This window comes from Pseudonaja textilis, chromosome 4 (assembly GCF_049901715.1).
Source record: "Pseudonaja textilis isolate UNSWEBS1 chromosome 4, rPseTex1.2, whole genome shotgun sequence".
In the NCBI taxonomy this organism is placed as follows: Eukaryota; Metazoa; Chordata; class Lepidosauria; order Squamata; family Elapidae; genus Pseudonaja; species Pseudonaja textilis.
The window spans coordinates 58,365,120-58,383,148 of NC_141993.1; the positions used below are offsets into that span (position 1 = coordinate 58,365,120).

The following is an 18,029-nucleotide window of genomic DNA, read 5'->3' on the forward strand; positions in this document are numbered from 1 at the left end:
TATTGGAGATGGACTTGTGTTAGAGCCTCTAGTTTGCATGCAGAAGTTCCTGGACAAATACATATGAAAGATTTCAACCCTTCAGGTAAGACTGGGTGACCAAGAATCTCAGATCTTCATAACTACAACATTTATAATGGGCTGTTGTGTTTTAAATGTATAGGGAGGGAGGTTTTATGATCGTAAATATAATACTAGTAAGTATTAGGTCAAAGCCATTGCCACAGTTCTAAGCACCAATCCTATTCTTTGGAATAACCTATAATTAGTGTGGTTCATTTTAAGTAAATGGTTTTCAGAAACGTAGGTAAATGGAGATCTGGGAAGGCTGTGACTCCTAAGTATGTTTCTTTAACTTTAAAATCAGTGGTAGGAACCACTTGTTTTAAATTCCCATTTAAGAATTCAACTCTTGGGTCTGGTTGATTGTCTTTCATTCCAGTGATCTTCACAAGATTATTCTGAGATTAATATAAGGGGAAATCCATATGCACCGGTATTACTATATGGAAAGCAAATTTGAAAAGAGATATAAAAAATAAATGAATTGGAATATAGTTTGGCCTTCTTGGACATGGGATGACTGCAGACTGAGACCAGACAAAAAGGTAAGAGACCAAAAGGTAATTTTTTTCCTTATTATCATTTTAAAAGTATTCTTTAAAATGTAATATTTTATTTTCTGTTTTGATCTGTACCTCTGAACAAAATAAACCAAGATGTTTTAAATTAAACATAACCATGGCTTTTGTAGATCTACTTCCCACATCCTCTCTAATTAAAGGGAAGTAGAGTGAGAAAAATCAACAATAAAAGCAAAAGAAAAGGTTTTGGAAAAATACATGCTGATTTTTAATTCGAAATAAATGTTCTGTAACTTTTTTTAACAATAAACTATAAAGTTGTCTCCTCCTACAGATGGATAAATGAAAAGTATTTGCTAATCCCTCACTAATTACACTTATTATTAGATAATTATAAATATCACTGCTAGTCTGTAGCATAAGGATTTGAGGGGGGAAAGTAATGGTAGTATAACTGACATATCTAAAATTAGGTAGTATCTACTGTCATTTCATTCTTCTCTTGTACTACATCTCATTAACAATTTCTAGTTGCTGGCATTTACTCATACCCAAGGTCATATGCAACTTATTCAGTCATCTTTCCTAAAGCTGCTAGCCTAGATGAAGGATATTAATGGGAAGCCTAGAAGGATATTAATGGGATGGAATTCTGGTGTTGAATATATTTTGGCTAATATAAGTCAGGATATCAATATATTGAATAATTACAATTCCAGCTTTCCTCACCATTACACAACTTGAGGCTAATGAGAATTGTAATATCTTGAAGGCTATGACTAATTCTGGGTGACATTTCTCTCTATACCATATATGCTTGCAGGCTATTGCTAGATTTTGGTTAAATATTTTCATAATATAGTAGTGGCTGCTGCTCTCATTTCTTCTTACATCCTCTTTCCTGGCATTACAGTGTCTAACATTCCAAGAAAACATTGGTCATTAATGTAAATATACTTCTGCCAAATACTTCATCTAAGAATACTCCAGAATCTTTCTTGCGTTGTTTTCAATTACTTGCCCTCAAGGTCCTAACATTGCAACTATGCTCCTCCTAATATAGATGTGGATGGGGTATCTTGTTATGTAATTTGTAACACAGTTGTCACTGAGTAGTATTAGCAACTACATGTTTCTTATGTGGCATGCAAATGATTCACAGACTTATGTCCTCTGAAATATGTACTCTTGGTACAGGGGGGAAAATGAAGGCTATGTTGTAATGTTATCATAATCTGAAATAGCTTTCCATAAACTTTTGTCATCTAGATTCATTGGGTGAGATCTTCCATTATCCCTACTTATCATGTTCTTGTCATGTTCTTGCTCTTAAGAACTAAAAGTGAGTCATAATCAATCTATAGAACATCATAGCATTAATACCACCCTTATGTTTGCTTGTTTAATAACTAAAGATAAACAGAATTAAAGCACATACAAAGAATTGTTAAGGACAAAGAGCTTTCTTGCCTTTAATAACTATACAGAACAAGAAGATCCAGTTATTCCTGCAGACCAAGCCAGCATAGGAAAAAATAGAGTGGTAGGGCTTAGATTTCTTCTTTTTTTTTCCAGGTGGGGTAGGGACATTTTTATGGACTTGAGATTTTTAAGGGACAGAAGGGTTGCAAATGTTTAAGGCATTCAATTCATTCCTTAAAATTCCTGAAACCATTCCTAAAGTGTATATCTATTCCATGCACTTTTGGATTACAACCCTTGATAGGTAGACAGAGCTTGTTGCAGGTTTCAATAGATGTTATACATGTTTATAAGTTCAGACCAGATTTCATGGCTCACAAATTTTGGGCTCTAAACCTGTAGAATGGTGGATTTTTTCCCCCAAATAAATGCTTAATCTCCTATCTAGTTTGGTGTCAGGAGGAACAGTTTAGATAAATCCAATTGGAAATACGTTGAATTCTAGTAGAAAGGGCTTAGACTACAAAATGGAGAAGATTCTCTATTTTCTATAGGTATTCCATAGAGAATGTTAGTCATTAAAGTAGAATGCTTGCTTCAAAGAATGCACAAAACATCTTACTGATAAATATTGGAGTTAAGCTACCTATACTTCATATCTTTTGCTGCCATAAAAGAATAGTTCATTGAAGATCTTCAATCAAACAACAACAAAGAGCATTTGGGATTCAGAACTGTTGTGCTGGCAGAAGTCTGATAATTATCCCAAGCTATGTGGTCAAGTATGTGCTTAGACCTTTAGGGTCCTGGGTGAAATTTCCATTCAGAGTCTGTTATATTCATTATGCTAATGAAAACAGTGTTTTCTAAATGAAATTATCAAATGGAAGAGGTCAACTGGTTAGCTGTACTTCCAAATCTTTTATTAACTCTCTCTCTCTCTCTCTCTCTCTCTCTCTCTCTCTATATATATATATATATATATATATATATATATATATATATATACATACATACATACATACATACATACATATATATGTATTTGTTTTCTTAAGTTTTCGTGGGTATCTGTATGTATGGTATTCAGCTTTGTTCGGGTATTTTCCCACGTCATTATAGTTGTGCTTTTAAAGTTGTAGCGACGTTTCGGCAGAATCTCATCTGCCATCATCAGGCTTGTGTATTGTGTTCATCTGTGAGTCAGGCTTTCACAGCCATAGCGAAACGTCACTACAACTTTAAAAGCACAAGTATAATGACGTGGGAAAATACCTGAACAAAGCTGAATACCATACATTTATGTATGTATGTATGTATGTATGTATGTATATGTGTGTGTGTGTGTGTGTGTGTGTGTGTGTGTATCTCATTAATAAAAGGTCAGTAGCCAAATAATAGTTCATTAAAATAATCCAATTCAATTTAGATTATTTTAATGAACGATTATTATGGCTACTGACATAGATTATTGTATACTGTATCCTTATAAAAGGATTAACAGAATCTGGATTAAAAACTCATTTTTTTAAAGTTGAAAATGAATAATACATTCTATGTAATATACTAAATGCAATAATCCTTAGGTCACTAAATGTTGTACTCCTTATGACAATGGTATATAGTGTACAACATTCAACTGAACAAAACTTTGCTGATGCACTTGTCATGTGATTTTTTCTCTATCTGAACCCATCAAAATTTTTGTATTGTGAAGCTATCAGAACTTTGCAGGTATCTTTCTACAGATGGCCATATGGAATGACATGATCAATGTCAATGTATGTTGGGAACATACCCTCCCTGAATATGCAGAGTTTTCATTATATGATGTACTCTTATATCTTCCTCAAGGATAGCTGAAGGGAGAATATTAAAACAGGTTAAAATGGTACTGGTGATCGACGGTTGTGCAACCAGCTTCTATCTGTAGTACTTCATTTACAGAAATCCTATCTTGTCTTTCTGCCTATCATATCCCTTGCTTAGTCAAGGCCCATTCTCAATAGTATCTGGGGAGAAAACATAGACTTGTAAGCAGTATCTATGGTACCTGTTCCTTCCAGAAAAGAGTTTGGTAATGCTAGATCTAAGCCTTATGGAAGAAAGTTCAGCTTCAGCAAGAAATTACATTAGTTAACTAAGCAGTAGTTTTGATCTTAGTAAGACTACCTGCAAGTGATATAAAACATTTCACTTGGATGACTTTCATTAAGAAGTTGGGCCATGGACCAAGGGAAGATGTCTTCCACCCTACTTCTAATGTCATTTTATAAATAAAATAAGGGATATGGCCACAAATTGCTGGCTGGTCACTGAAATATACCACATTGCTCTTATATAGAATTACTCTGATGACTGGAACTACTATAGAACCGCTCAAAAGAAGAGTTGTAAATTCACAATCAGGTAATTAGCATATGATCTTATCAAATTCGTTCTTTGTCATTAGGGGAGGCTTCCAGTGGAGGTAGTCCTTGACTTACAACCACAATTAAGCCCAAAATTTCTGTTGCTAAGTGAAACATTTGTTAAGTGAATTTATGACCTTTCTTGTCACAGCTGTTAAGTGAATTACTGCAGTTAAATTAGCAACACATTTGTTAAGTGAATCTGGCTTCTCCATTGACTTGTCAAAAGGTGATCACATGACCCCAGGACTCTGCAACTCTCAAAAATATGAGTTAGTTTGACAAGCATCCAAAATTTGACCACATGACCATGGGGATGCTGCAACACAACAGTTGTAAGTGTGAAAACTGGTCATAAGTGACTTTTTTCAATGCCCTTGAAACTTTGAATGGTTACTAAATGAACTGTTGCAGGTTGAGGGCTACCTGCATATTACTGGGATCATTTCATAAGGCTGCTTTTGGATTTTAATATCCTAAGAACTTAGGCTAGGGGCAAAACTCATTTCACAAATGTTTCACTTAACAGAAGTTTTGGGCTCCATTATGGTTGTAAGTCAAGAGCTGCCTATGCTGTATATCATTAAGTATATTCAGCACAATGGGTCACATATTATGCTTTGTTAACTAATTCACATACCAGAATTTATATAACTGCAAACAAATTCAAGGGAAATCTTGAGATAATTTTAAAGGCTGGTGTAGTTCTGTCGCTCTACACCTACCCACAAAAGATTAAAAATGGAGGGGTGGGTGGGTGTAAAATCTGGATTCAAAGCATCTCCAATTCAACCCCACCCACTTCAATGATTTTTCAGTATAGTATCAGATTCCACTAATATTGGAAGAAGGCAGCCCCAAGAGGAAGGAGCAAGAATCTGATGTTAGTAGTCACCCTCTAAGTCATAGTCCAACTTCAGAACATGATATCTATAGTATATGAAATCCATATCCTATTCCTATGGACCATAGGATTATTATACAAGAACTGGGCCTTATTTGACTCTTTTATTACTTTGTTTTTTTATTTCTTTTAAAATATTTAAGATTACCAGTAAATTTATTAGGAATTTCACAGTAGAGTGAAATGAGTTTATTAACTTTTTAAAACAAAATATAGTATGTGCAAAGAACAAAGAACATAGCCTATTGTAAAGATGTGTAAATGCCATTACTGGTAACCATCTGCAAACCCAACTATAAGGCGGGAAGTAATGACTTATTAGCAAAATCCTTCGATACACGCAGAACATTGGGGATTTAATTTCTGACCCTAACTATCTCCAGGTCCATAGGTGGAACGAAGCTTCTAGATACCTACTATCAGCAAGGAGAGCACTGGACCAAATGATCCAATCCTTCAGTTGAGCTCTATGCAGTTTCTTATCAACATTTAAAAAGATCAAACAAAACAAAGTTGCAGGATGGTTGCTTATCATCATATAGTATATTCCTTTTTCCCCACTGAAATCCTTAATGATTTTGTGTTTAGCTTTAACCGGATGTAATTTGGCTGTTCATCTCAAATCTCTCTGGCTCAAAGACTTAGTCTGCCTTGTTTTCCTAAGGCTGTGCGAAAGCTTTTGCTCTTTATGTAAACTTATTGCCTGGATGGGATCTGAGTTTGGCTCTCTTTAAAATACTGATTTATAGTTTCATTTACTATTCTAAAAGGTTTTTTTGCATTCAGATACAATGAACCTTGCACTATGCAGATACAGGCCTACCACCTGCCTTTAGCCAGCAGTTGGCCTCCCCACTTAACCCTGTCATTTCTTGGGATCAAAGCCTACCGGTTTGATCCAGTGGCTGTGATCTGTAATGAAATTGCAGAATGTTTCACTGCCAGTTTGGTTTGTCTGTTTAGATTACATAAAATACAGTGTATTGTATCCTATGTGGTGTATTGGAAGATTTTTATAAAATATAATTTAGAATTTTCAAATTAGTAGGTTGACATATAATTAAGCAAATAGGTGCATCTGTGTAAAAATAAAAGATGTATAAGATCTTGGATATTATAATAATGTTATTTTTTTTTCCAGATTAGTATATGTTTTTTTATCTGTACATTTTTTTTTAAAAATAGCATGTTTAACTATTCTCTCTTTCACATAATGGAAACATGTTGTGTTTATGAATTTCTATTAATGGCATGACATACTTCTGGTTCTGTATAACTGCATTTTTAAAAAAAATATTTAGGTGGAGTAAATAGAACATCATGATACTGGATGTTTATTTCCTGATCTACAACTGTTTGAAACATTAGTTAAAAGGACTATTCCAAAAATGTAGCAGCTGGAAAAATTAAATTCAAAGTACATAGCGGTAACAGGATACTCTTAGAGATACCATTTTACAGCTTGGGGACATTCCATGTAAGTCATCAGCAATCCCCAGAATTTCCAGCCAATGGAATTATTGTAGAGATTTGGACCTTATACATCTGAGGTTTGCCCAGATTTTGAGAAATGGCTATGTTAAGTTATTGTACCTGCATTTTAGCTCATAGAAGCAGATAGTAGTTCCCTTAGTTATTTCAAAAGCTGTCCAAATGTTCCTGTGATAGTATCAACCCTGTATTTGGAAAGTCTTGTTTATTGTTTATTGCAGTTTTGTTTGTTATACTGCAGTAGTACTACTACTTCTTGTGATATATTTCACAAATTTAATTTAATTCCATTCCAAACATTAAAGCTGCAGCTTAAATAGAAAGTTCATATAAATGATTACTATACTTCAATGACTAAATACAAAACTATAAAGTAGCTCCTAGGACTGCACAAAGCTTTAGAACAGGACTGTCAAACGCCCGGCCCATGGGCCCGATGCGTCATGCATTGGCCACACCCATGACCAGTTTAGTAAAGGGGGGGAAAGTCCCGATATGTCATGTGATGCCATTGTGATGACGTGACTTTGACACCCCTGCTTTAGAGCACTGCTTTGCTTTAATGATTCACTGACCTGTCTCTTCTCTTATAGGAATAGTTGTAGAAATTCTTATGCGCCTTTGCTGCTAATCCCCATCCACAAGCCAATATACATGATTATTAAAAATAACTTGCTGGTTCATGCCTTATTATTATCTCTTGAGTTATAAACCATAATGACTGGGTTCTCAAATCACATGAAACTATGTTTGCTTTGACTATACATGGACTATGTATTGAGTAAGACCCAATGACAAAATTAATACAGAATGCTAAATTAGTAATGATGATGGTTTCACTGAAAAAACATACTAAGATAAAGCCAACTTTCAGATTAGTATCATTTATTTAATGTGGCCAAAGAAACAAAATGCAGATTAAATATGCAGAAAATGAATATTTATTTATTATTTATTAAATTTATTTGCTACCTGCCTTGCCACAGGTGATTTTGGGCCACTTACAACATTGAAAATAATAAAACTGTAAAAAATAGATATCTCTAATAACAATAACAATAAAAACAGATAACTAAAAATGAGGTGGAAGGAATATTGACTACCCCACTCGGTTGCACACATCATATTAACTGGGTTGTATGAATCCAGCCTTTGTGGCAAATGTGTTGTATTATCAGAATAGGTTTAATGATATAAAATATAATTAAATTAAATATGAGTAAGCATATAATGAAATCACAGATATTTTATTTTAGTCTACTTCATGGATTGTTACAAGAAAAAACTGCTCTGGACGTTTGAGTCTGGATAAGAGTAAATGTATCATTAAACATATTTATATAGGTAGATTTTTTTAATCATCCCATTTGGAATTAATGTGTAGTATGAACAGGAAACTATGGATTCATCATTGTCAATAGCCAACTTTATCTATGCTTGAAATGTTATTAAGCCCTGACAGGCTTTTGGGAAACTATTCTCACATCTACTAATTCTCTTTTCAATCCCACTTAAAGTAATATCTCCTAAGGAATTCTGAAACTGAACAGAATTATTCTGTTCAACACACACACACACGCACACACACACACACACACGCACGCACACAAGTGGAGGGAGGGAGGGAGAGGGAGAGGGAGAGAGATGGAAGGAGAAAGAGAGACACTTATCACTCTTTAAGTGATTACTGAACATTGGCAGGCAAAGCAGATCCAGGTAGATTGTAAATAGTAAGGGACGGAGTTGCATTCATCCATTGCTTTTTTCCTTAAGTTGCTCATCTCAGAGCCTGCTTGACTGGATTCCTCTCAATAAGCATTGATATTTCTCATTGTCTTCTGCTATCCCCACTTTTCCCACTAACCACAAAGTACTGCATAAGTCCTGACTATATGGAACTAAAGTTAAAGGCAGTCCATAGTCAACAGGAATAAACATATTAGCTGCTTGAACTGGTCAAACATACTTGGCATGAAACCTCTTATGGGATCCAAGTTTGGGGTATGTATCCTAACATAAGGAGAAAATTAAGAATCATTGACTGAAAGTATTGTAGTCCCTCTAGTAATTCCTTAAATTGGATTCATAGGTTGATTTCCTATAAAAATATTCCTTATACCCAAGATAACGAATAACTGTTCCCTTGTGTTCTGACATATACTATTTTTATACAATTAAAAAAAACTGATGGATTTGAACCGTATGTAAATCATGAATCCTTAGCCCAGCAGTTTGGACATTGCACAGATTACTACTGTAGACAGAATCTTTTGACAAAGCCTCTGTGTAATGTGGGAATTGCCAACTATGTCAAATAAAGATATGTGGGAATTCTATATTTTGCATACCAAATCAGAAAGGGTTAATTTTCTCGACTGGCCTCTTTGGTGAACTTGCTGTCCATTTTCCTGCTGGCGATTAGATTTTTCATGGCTATTAGGTTGGTTTGAATAAGTTCTTTGTGAATTAGAGTTTTCCCACATCCCTCCACAAGCCAAGCAGTCGCGTGTCCCAAGTCAGGAAAGAGTTGGAGCCATGAATTCTTAAACCTGATTTTAAAGCTTTTTTAAAAAAAACAAAAACAAAAACTAGACATCTGCCTTGGAGGGGATTCACTAACATCTGCTATTTTTTTTTGTTTCATCTTCTAGTTTCAAGCCTCCTTTTCTTCTCATCTTAAAAAAAGTATAGGAACAGATGTTGAATGCTGCTTTCTTTTAAAATTATGTGAAATATTCACACATACTGAAAAAATAAAAGGAAGGAGAGTTAAGATGAATTCGCCACTGTTTTAGGAAATCCAGGGGAAAAAAATATAGCTTTCCAATTCAAGGCTTTTTCTTTTTTTTACTAAAAATTGGGCATTGAGCAACATAAGTACGAGAAGAAAGCAAGTCACAGAGTAGATCCTCGAATAATATGCAGACATATTTGCATTTGCATTCCTATTTCCCACTCAGTTACAGACAAATGTCATACTTTGCCTGAATAAGAATAATTACCCAGTTTCCAAGTTTCAATGCTATCCATTAATGCAAAATAAAAAATAATGTCCAGCTAAAGACATTAATATCATTCTGTAGTTTCTACAATATATGAATATTTTTATGAAAATATAGTAATCATATGGGGTAACATGTCCTGGCCTACAAAAGCAACATATTTTGAATCATACAGCATAGCCAGCAATAAGGAACAACGTAATGCATGGGAGATATTTAATTGGATACATCTTTTTTTAACTTAACAGATATATTGAAATTTTATAGTTTGGACTGAACTTGCAAAGTTGAGAGTTTTTTAGCAGTTGGTTTTGTTTTGCTTTTTGAGAGTCCAACTAGTATAGGTTGTGAGCCATGGTCCATGGCTTAGTAGTATGGCTTACAAGTCAGTCAAAAATAGTTTGTGAATCCAAGCAATTCTGCTAAGTCAATGAAATAGGGGTAAAAAAATGTACCACATAGCACCATGATCTCACAAGAACTCAGTAGCCTAAAGTTGCTATCCTGAATGCAGAAATAATGGAGTATGTTTTTATTTCTATAATTTAAATACAAGATTAGCTGTTGGAACTAAGATAAATAATCAACACAAATGTGTTTCTAAATAAAAGTCCCATACCTTTAAAACATTAAAAATCCATGTCCATAGTATTTAAATTATTCCAGTTATGATTCCAATATATTGTGAGCAACAATATAAGTAAAGTTGTAGATTACAATAGCCAAACAAAATAGTGGTCTGTTGAAATTGTGCAAGTTAAAGTTTGCATTGCTGTTATTTTAATATTTTTAAAAATGTATTTTTACATGTGCATCACCCCTGAAAACGCCCTGAGGTGATCCAAATGGAGACAGATTTGCTGTCAAGTGGACCCTGCCATAGAGCAGGAATAATGCCTGGAAGAAGAGAATGTACCTTTCAATAGTCATTCCTACGGGCCTCACTGTTTAAGGTTTATACAGTATTATAGTACGGTTAGACCATGCTGTAACTTATTCATGTGTAACTGACTGGATGCCAAATTGTGATTATAATATAGATTTTATCTCTTATTTATTATTATAGAATTTTTAACTGAATATTCCTTGATTGTTTTTAACTTTTTCTGTCTCTGACTGTAATAAACATTGACTTGACTATAGACATTCAGCAAATTTCATGTGCAAAAAAAAAAAAGAGTTTTCACAATAATCTTTCCACCATAGACTTCCTGACTTCGAATTAGTGCCAAGCTCATTTAGATTGGAAAGTCACTGAACTATTATAACCTACATGTTTCTCAAGAGAGGTGATTCAATCTAAGATAATTTTCATTGTTCCTGATTCTGAGGAAATATTATTGCCACCAAAGACAATACAAAAGGTATATCTTCTAGCACAGAAGTCATAATCTATCTTCCAGCAAGTTGAAAACCACAGGTCTGAATTTTTTCATGACTTTCTTCTTCTTCTATATACTGTATGTAATATGGTTAACTCAAGATGAGTTCCTGGATCACCAAGAGTAATTTCCTCTCTGCTATTTTCTGAGGTTGAAGAAATATTGATTAGATCTAGGAACATGAAGTGAGCAGAAAAATGTAAAGGCCGCACAATCCTCCTCCAGGATGCATTAGGTATTACATGTTTGTATTGAAGCAAAAAAATTAAAAAACAAAAGTTTTCCTGAAATTTTGTATTGATTGATTGTATCAAGAGTGCAGGAATTAAAAACTTCATGTATAAAAATTGCTCTTAAAGATCTTTTGCCATATAAAACAAAACTTCCCTAATGTAGAAAACCATGTGGACCAATGTCTCACTTCTGGTTCTTTCTTATTACTTTTTAAAATTGTTTTTCCAACAGACTTTTTCAAACTTAATCTTCTAAGTTAGAATGATACTTGTTAATATTAAACTTATAGGTTAGAGAAGTGATTTGCAGAAAGTTTTTATCCAAGAAAATCAAGCTGTTTTTATATATGTGAAGCCATAGTGTTAGCAGATAGAAACTAATGTCATTTAATTTTCCTTGATAATCAAATAACCATATACAGGTTTGCCACAGTCCTGAAAACTGTTGTGTTAATTAAAGATATATTGTGATGGATTGGAAAACAGTTAATAACGTCTTTCTTGTTTTACCACAATTTCTTCAGAGTAAGTTTTATTTTTAAGATTATTTTATAGTGCATTTCAACTTTTTAAAATTGGATACACTTTAAAACAATTATATTTTTAGAAAACCTAGAGCAAGTATATATTGACCAGGGGATTAGACTAGAAGACCTCCAAACTCCCTTCCAACTCATGATGATGATGATGATGATGATGATGATGATGACGATGATGATATTCCTAAGAAGAAACTGAATGTTCACAATGAAACTTATCTAAAATAAACATCCTTAGGACTGATAATCCTCAAGTCACCTTTAGGGCTACTGATATATGACACTGATTATTAAGTCTGCTATTAACTTTTGAAGTGGGCATTCTATTTATAAATTATTATTGTTACAGAAAAATTCCAAGGTGTGTTCCCCAAACCTTTTCTGTGGCAACAATGACTTCTCTATTATATTTTTATAATGAATCAGAAAGTCTGTTTGTAGTCAATGAGTAGACAAAGGAACTTTGCCCAGTCCAGTGACTGACATCGTGTAGCTTCCTCAACCCTGCTCCTGATGGGCACATGGACATTTGCAGAGTGCAAAGCTTCTCATCTAATATTTTCTTGTGATGATTAATTCTGTAGAAAAATATTAGGAAGCTTGCAAGATCTTGAGTTGTGCAATCCCATGTTCTCAAGAACATTCCAGTTAAATGTGGTAAGTGCTTAATACTTGTCATTTATACACATTTGTGTTCAATGTGTGAAAGAAGAATGCACAGAGTTCCTGCCTGAAGATTATGAATGCTGCCTCAAGCATTCCAAAGAGCAGAAAATAGGTGAGCCATATACAAAGCTATCGATTAATCCCAGCAGCCCAGGTATTTCTCACTTGGTTATGGTTTAGATCATTGGTATTTTATCCCCTGGGAATCCGTGCTGATTGAGAAGGGAGCCAAATAATCTCTGGCACTTGTTTTCTGCCTCCTTAAACAAAAGATTTCTACTAAGCAAAGCTTTTATGAAGCTGGACATCTGTCGGTCTCTAGGCACTGTGTGTGTGATTTGGCCATTGATAAGTAGTGACCTGTCAGCCTTGATTGATGGTCACAAGCCTCTGGCCTCAACCCCTTCTGTGGGAAAAGGAGACCAGCTAAGCAATTTCCTCATTCACATGCTAATATCCAGCTATAAATGCTAGCAGAGTGCAGCTCTCATGACAGAGAATGCTCTAGAAGACAACGGGAGAGGCCAGTTGCTATAGGGCTTTCTTCCTTTTCTCCCCTAAGCCTTCAGGCAGGCGTGTAGGACTACAATGACAGCTACAACCCTAGCCAGCAGTGGACAGAAACTTTCTAATACCAAAGAGGAAAGGAAGGTATGCATTATTTTATAAATAAATTCATTGTAAGAAACTTGCCATCTCTGAAGGGATCAAACAAGGGTGCCATACTTTTCAGTGGCTCTGTGGGATTGTTAAAAGGCTGTCTGCATATGTGTGCTATCTAGATGTGTTTCTTTGCTTTTCCAAGAACTTCCTTCTAGTAGGTAATTGCTCATCTCTGACCCTTGATAGAAATAAAATCTAAAAGTGCATGCAGCAAGTAGAGAACCCAAGCTAAAAAATACTGTATGTGAAGAAGTGCTGAGGGAGAATCAATCTATTTATATATTCTTATATATTTAATATACAATATAAAAGAGCTTGTCTTTTGCTGTAGGATGTAGTAGAAAAATAGAGCTATATAAAAGGAATTACATTTATGGACTGTTAAACTGAAATATATATTGTTAGAAAAATGAAAAGCACAGGGTATGGTTGGCTTGGATAATCTGCCTATTATGGTTTTCACTAAAATAGCTTAACTCTCTTTAGCACTAATTACACTCACAAACCATTTTATTGATAATAGGATTAATTAGAAATTACAACACAGCAACCCAATACATATTGATCTGAAAATATGCTTAAGTTAAGACTTAATGTGAATACATAAACATAGGATTATTCTATCAGTTTGCTTGACTGTATTGATCTAAACTTAAACTATATATGTGGATGTGCCTAATAGAAATGCTCCAGAATTGTAATTATTTAAATAGTGATCACAAAGATTGTCTGATAGTTCCCATGTAGGTTGTTCCATTGTGTGATGAAAGAATCTGCTTTGGAAAATAAGGATTCACGTCAAGCAAACCATTCCTAATATTCTCCCTTAATTATTTCAGTTAAGAAAACCTTTGATTGAAAGGAAGCGAAGGGAGAGGATTAACAATTGTTTGGACCAGCTCAAAGAAACAGTTGTTGGAGCCTTTCGGCTTGATGTAAGCATAGATTTTTCTGCTCCCATATTTTTTTATTCTACCTATGTTTCATTTTTCAGCAGTTTTCAAATGGCTTATGATAATAATTCTTGTTATTTCATTTTAAAATAGCAGTCAAAATTTGAAAAAGCAGACATCTTGGAAATGACAGTAAAACATCTCCAGAATATCCAGCACAACAGAAATATAGGTGAGTTGATGTTCCATATCTATATATTGGTTGCAGTGGCTCCTATTTTGTACATGAAAACCAGCTCAATAACTTGGCAAAGTTAATCAACGAAATAATGAAGCAGGAATGAGAGCGGTAGAGGGAGAGGGAGAGAAAGAAGAAACAAAGTATGTATATATTTAGCTTCAGGGAAGTTGTACATTGTATAATATGATGACATAACATCAAGGTTGTTTGGGAAATGACCAAAGATGTGCACACAAATAGTTTTCAAATTTTATTGGGTTCAAGATTCTCAAATACAAACTTTCCTGATTTCCCCCCTTTTCTCATTGTTCAGGGAAAACAGTGTGTTCTTCAGAGTTAATTTCATAATGTTGTTTTACCAGCACAATGCCTGCTACTCTTTCAGCCAGATTACCCATATGCTTTAGCCTTTGTTTCATGAGTTCATTAACCCTTTCTGGGTCCTTTAATTTTCTGTACTTCAGCGTGGGCTGAGGCCCAATCTGTGCCTCCTGCAAGGGTCCTTGAATTACTTGCCCCCTCCTGCCTTGGCATAGTCTTGATTTTGGTTGCCATAAGCCTTTTAGTTCCTTGGAGCTGTTGGCTGTCATCAGACTGCAAGACAGACTTCCTGCTGGCACCATGGTTCTGGGAGAAAGAACAGTTCCTTCTCTTTCAAATCCCCTTCTAGTCACAGCTAAAGATGCTATGTTTGAATTGCTTTGCTTAATGTAGTATATGTTTTCTCTCTTCCATACATGCTGTACCTTTAACTCTACCATGCTGCAGGGTGTAAGCTTCTTTGGTGAATAAACTACAAGGACAGTCTCCTTCCTTATGCATTTGTATTGACACTGCCTTCTATCTAAATCAGAAGGGGCTACTCCTAGATAGAAAATTCAGTAAGAATCAGGCCCCTTAAGAATAGGGCTCTGATGTAAGAACTCTTAAATCTTCAGGCACTTTTTGAAATTTTGGAATCTGCCTATCTCTTTTGGTCCTTGTTTTCAGGTTGATCAGTAAGTATATAAGCCTGAGTGAAATAACCAGATGGAATATCCAGTTAGCCTAGCAAAGATTTTTCTTAGTTTGTGAATGCCTTAGTTTGAATTTATGGAACTCCCATTTCCTACTAGAAACCATAAATATTCACTTGATATTCTAGGCAACACTTGGGCAGTTTTATTCTAAGCACCTTTATATAAATTAAATAATTTTATCTATGTGCCTGGGAGTTCTTCTCAAGTTAAACTACATGTAACTTCATTGGTTTATTACTACAAAGTATATGCCTTTCTGAAGCTCTAAGGAGCTTTACTTTATTGTAGCATTAATATAACAAACTAAAATCCATTTATACAATTACAGTCAAACAATTTGATCCACCACTATTTGGGATAGCACAATCTTATATCTTCTAAGACATAAAATATGAAAAACCACATTTTAATTGTGCTCTAAAAACAAGAGTAATCTACATTTCTGGTAGTAAGCTGCCCCGAAAGAAGATCAGTAGGTCATCAATGTAGGCTTCATATACTGTATTTTCCCTTGCCAGGATTGTATGTATAAATCTTTGGAACGTGGCAGGGCCCTGTGTGTTCTGAAGGGCATTTGTTGAAAAGGAACAGCCTTGGAGGTAGTTAATGCTATTTTTTTTCCAGTGACATTTGCCAAAAGCTTTTGTTCAGAAAGACATATGGGGTCTTAGTCTTTCTAGAAAATTGAAGGCATTGGATAGCTATTGAATTTAGTAACTAATTTCACTTGTCATATGTCTGCACAGAACTGAATTTCAAACATGGCTTGGATATCAAAACATTCAATCACTCTTAGTTTCAATTTGTCTCTCCTTGGTAGCCAATAAAGTCTTTTCTAGGTTATTCTACGTCCCCTGTATCAATGATATGTATAATTAATGTAATTCCTCCATTCATCTTGTAAAAGTAGTTTAGAAATTTGGGGGAAGGGAAATTCTGAATGTTTGAAAAGGGTCTGGTATAATGGGCACCCATAGATCAAGTCTTTATCTTGTAACTCTTTTCTCCTTATCAGTTGGTATTCTTACATGCCTGACAGTGCCTACTGAGATCATTTTCTATTCACAATCAGTCAAGTTTATGCAATATATGTTAGAATGTTCTTGCTCTATTCAAAAGGTGTATATGTGCTATCTGGAGAAGTAACTGAACTTTCCCTTGCACAAAAATATTTTCTTATACTAGGTCTAGAATGTTTTTTAATACCTTCATAGGTGTTTTCAATAGAAGACAATACAATGGAGCTCAGTGTTGAATTGTGCAGTCCTTGCTACTCTCTGAGCTTAGTTGTTTGCTTACAGACATATCATTACCCAACGTAGGTAACATCATCAGTGGGTAGTGAAACATCTGTAAACAAATAGCTCAGAGAGTACCAAAAGTTCTACAAGTTCTTTGCATTAAGCTAAAGGAATAATTATAATCTAGTTTTTATCAATAGATGATTCAAAACAGGAACTTAAAATCAGAATAGTACCTACTATTATGAGAAAAGAGTCAGTCCAACAGATTTGAGTTTTTATACATTAAGTGATTGAAAGCATATCTCTTCCTCATTTAGCAGATTCTAAAATGGGTCTTGAAGCTCGGCAGAGGTACAGCACTGGATATATTCAGTGCATGCATGAAGTTCACAACCTCCTCCTGACCTGTAACTGGATGGACAAGACACTTGGAGCACGGTTACTGAACCATCTGTTGAAATCCTTACCCAAATCCAATGACGAGACTTGCAAGAAGGACCTGAACCCTTCCACTCCAGTGAATGGCAAGGGAAATACAACAGGGTCTAGCCAATCTCAGGATCAGATGTATCCAACTGAAGTCAAACTGGGATTGAAAAAGTCATTTCAGCCACAACCGTCATCACGATGTAATCGGTATGAGTTGCCACATCCCAGGGAGATTTTGCAGCCTCATTTCGCACATAATGGTGTTAACATGGCTTCATTGGATATGTGGAGACCATGGTAAAAATTCTTGGGCTGGGGGAATTCTTTCTAATTTTAGACCCTCTTTTATATGTATCTTATAGATATGTCTCTTTAAAACACTTTTTGGAGCAAGTCTGCTCCGGCAGGTGTACTAAAGACCAGGGTACTTCAAGCCGGAGGAAATCTGTATGTAGCCTGCATTGTAGAAGGCTGCTATTATATTGTATTTATTGAATACATCTAAATTATTTTACAGAATCTTCTTTGTGGCTGCTTAGTATACAGCATATGATATGTAAAATTCCTTTTCCTATATTAGAATTAATGGATTAATAAAAAATAGAAACAAGTGCAAGCCATTGTCATCTGTCTCTGGTTTTTATGATAATTTTTTTAAACTCTCTTTAATACATACACCCTTCTCACTCAACCTCCGACCCCGCCTCCCAACAATAATATATGAAAAAAGCTTATTTCTGTGAAAATAAATGAAAGAATTGTCTTGTCTCTGGCATCTTGTTTTCTCCTGGCTGCATGTTTTAAAGAAAACAAATGGAGGAACTTCTAAAACACTTTTTTTTTTCACCAGTCACTTCAAATAATTCAATTTCTCAAGAGCACTTGATGTTGCTGACTGTACAAGCT

At 34.8% G+C, this 18,029-nt stretch overlaps 1 protein-coding gene across 4 annotated transcripts; it reads left to right on the top strand.

Annotated features, from left to right (window-relative positions):
- The first annotated feature begins 447 nt into the window (after nucleotides 1-447).
- Nucleotides 448-17,728, top strand: LOC113436832 (transcription cofactor HES-6-like). Of its 4 annotated transcripts, none has more exons than XM_087933889.1 (4): nucleotides 448-608; nucleotides 14,137-14,232; nucleotides 14,344-14,422; nucleotides 17,012-17,728. In XM_087933889.1, exons 1-4 carry the CDS (start codon nucleotides 543-545, stop codon nucleotides 17,422-17,424), a joined length of 654 nt encoding a protein of 217 aa, XP_087790015.1. In that variant the 5' UTR covers nucleotides 448-542; the 3' UTR covers nucleotides 17,425-17,728. The 4 variants fall into 4 exon arrangements, with proteins under 4 accessions (XP_087790015.1, XP_087790016.1, XP_026557266.2 ...); XM_087933890.1 differs by having other exon boundaries at nucleotides 17,015-17,728; XM_026701481.2 differs by lacking the exon at nucleotides 448-608 and adding an exon at nucleotides 13,066-13,285.
- The last annotated feature ends 301 nt before the right edge of the window (nucleotides 17,729-18,029 follow it).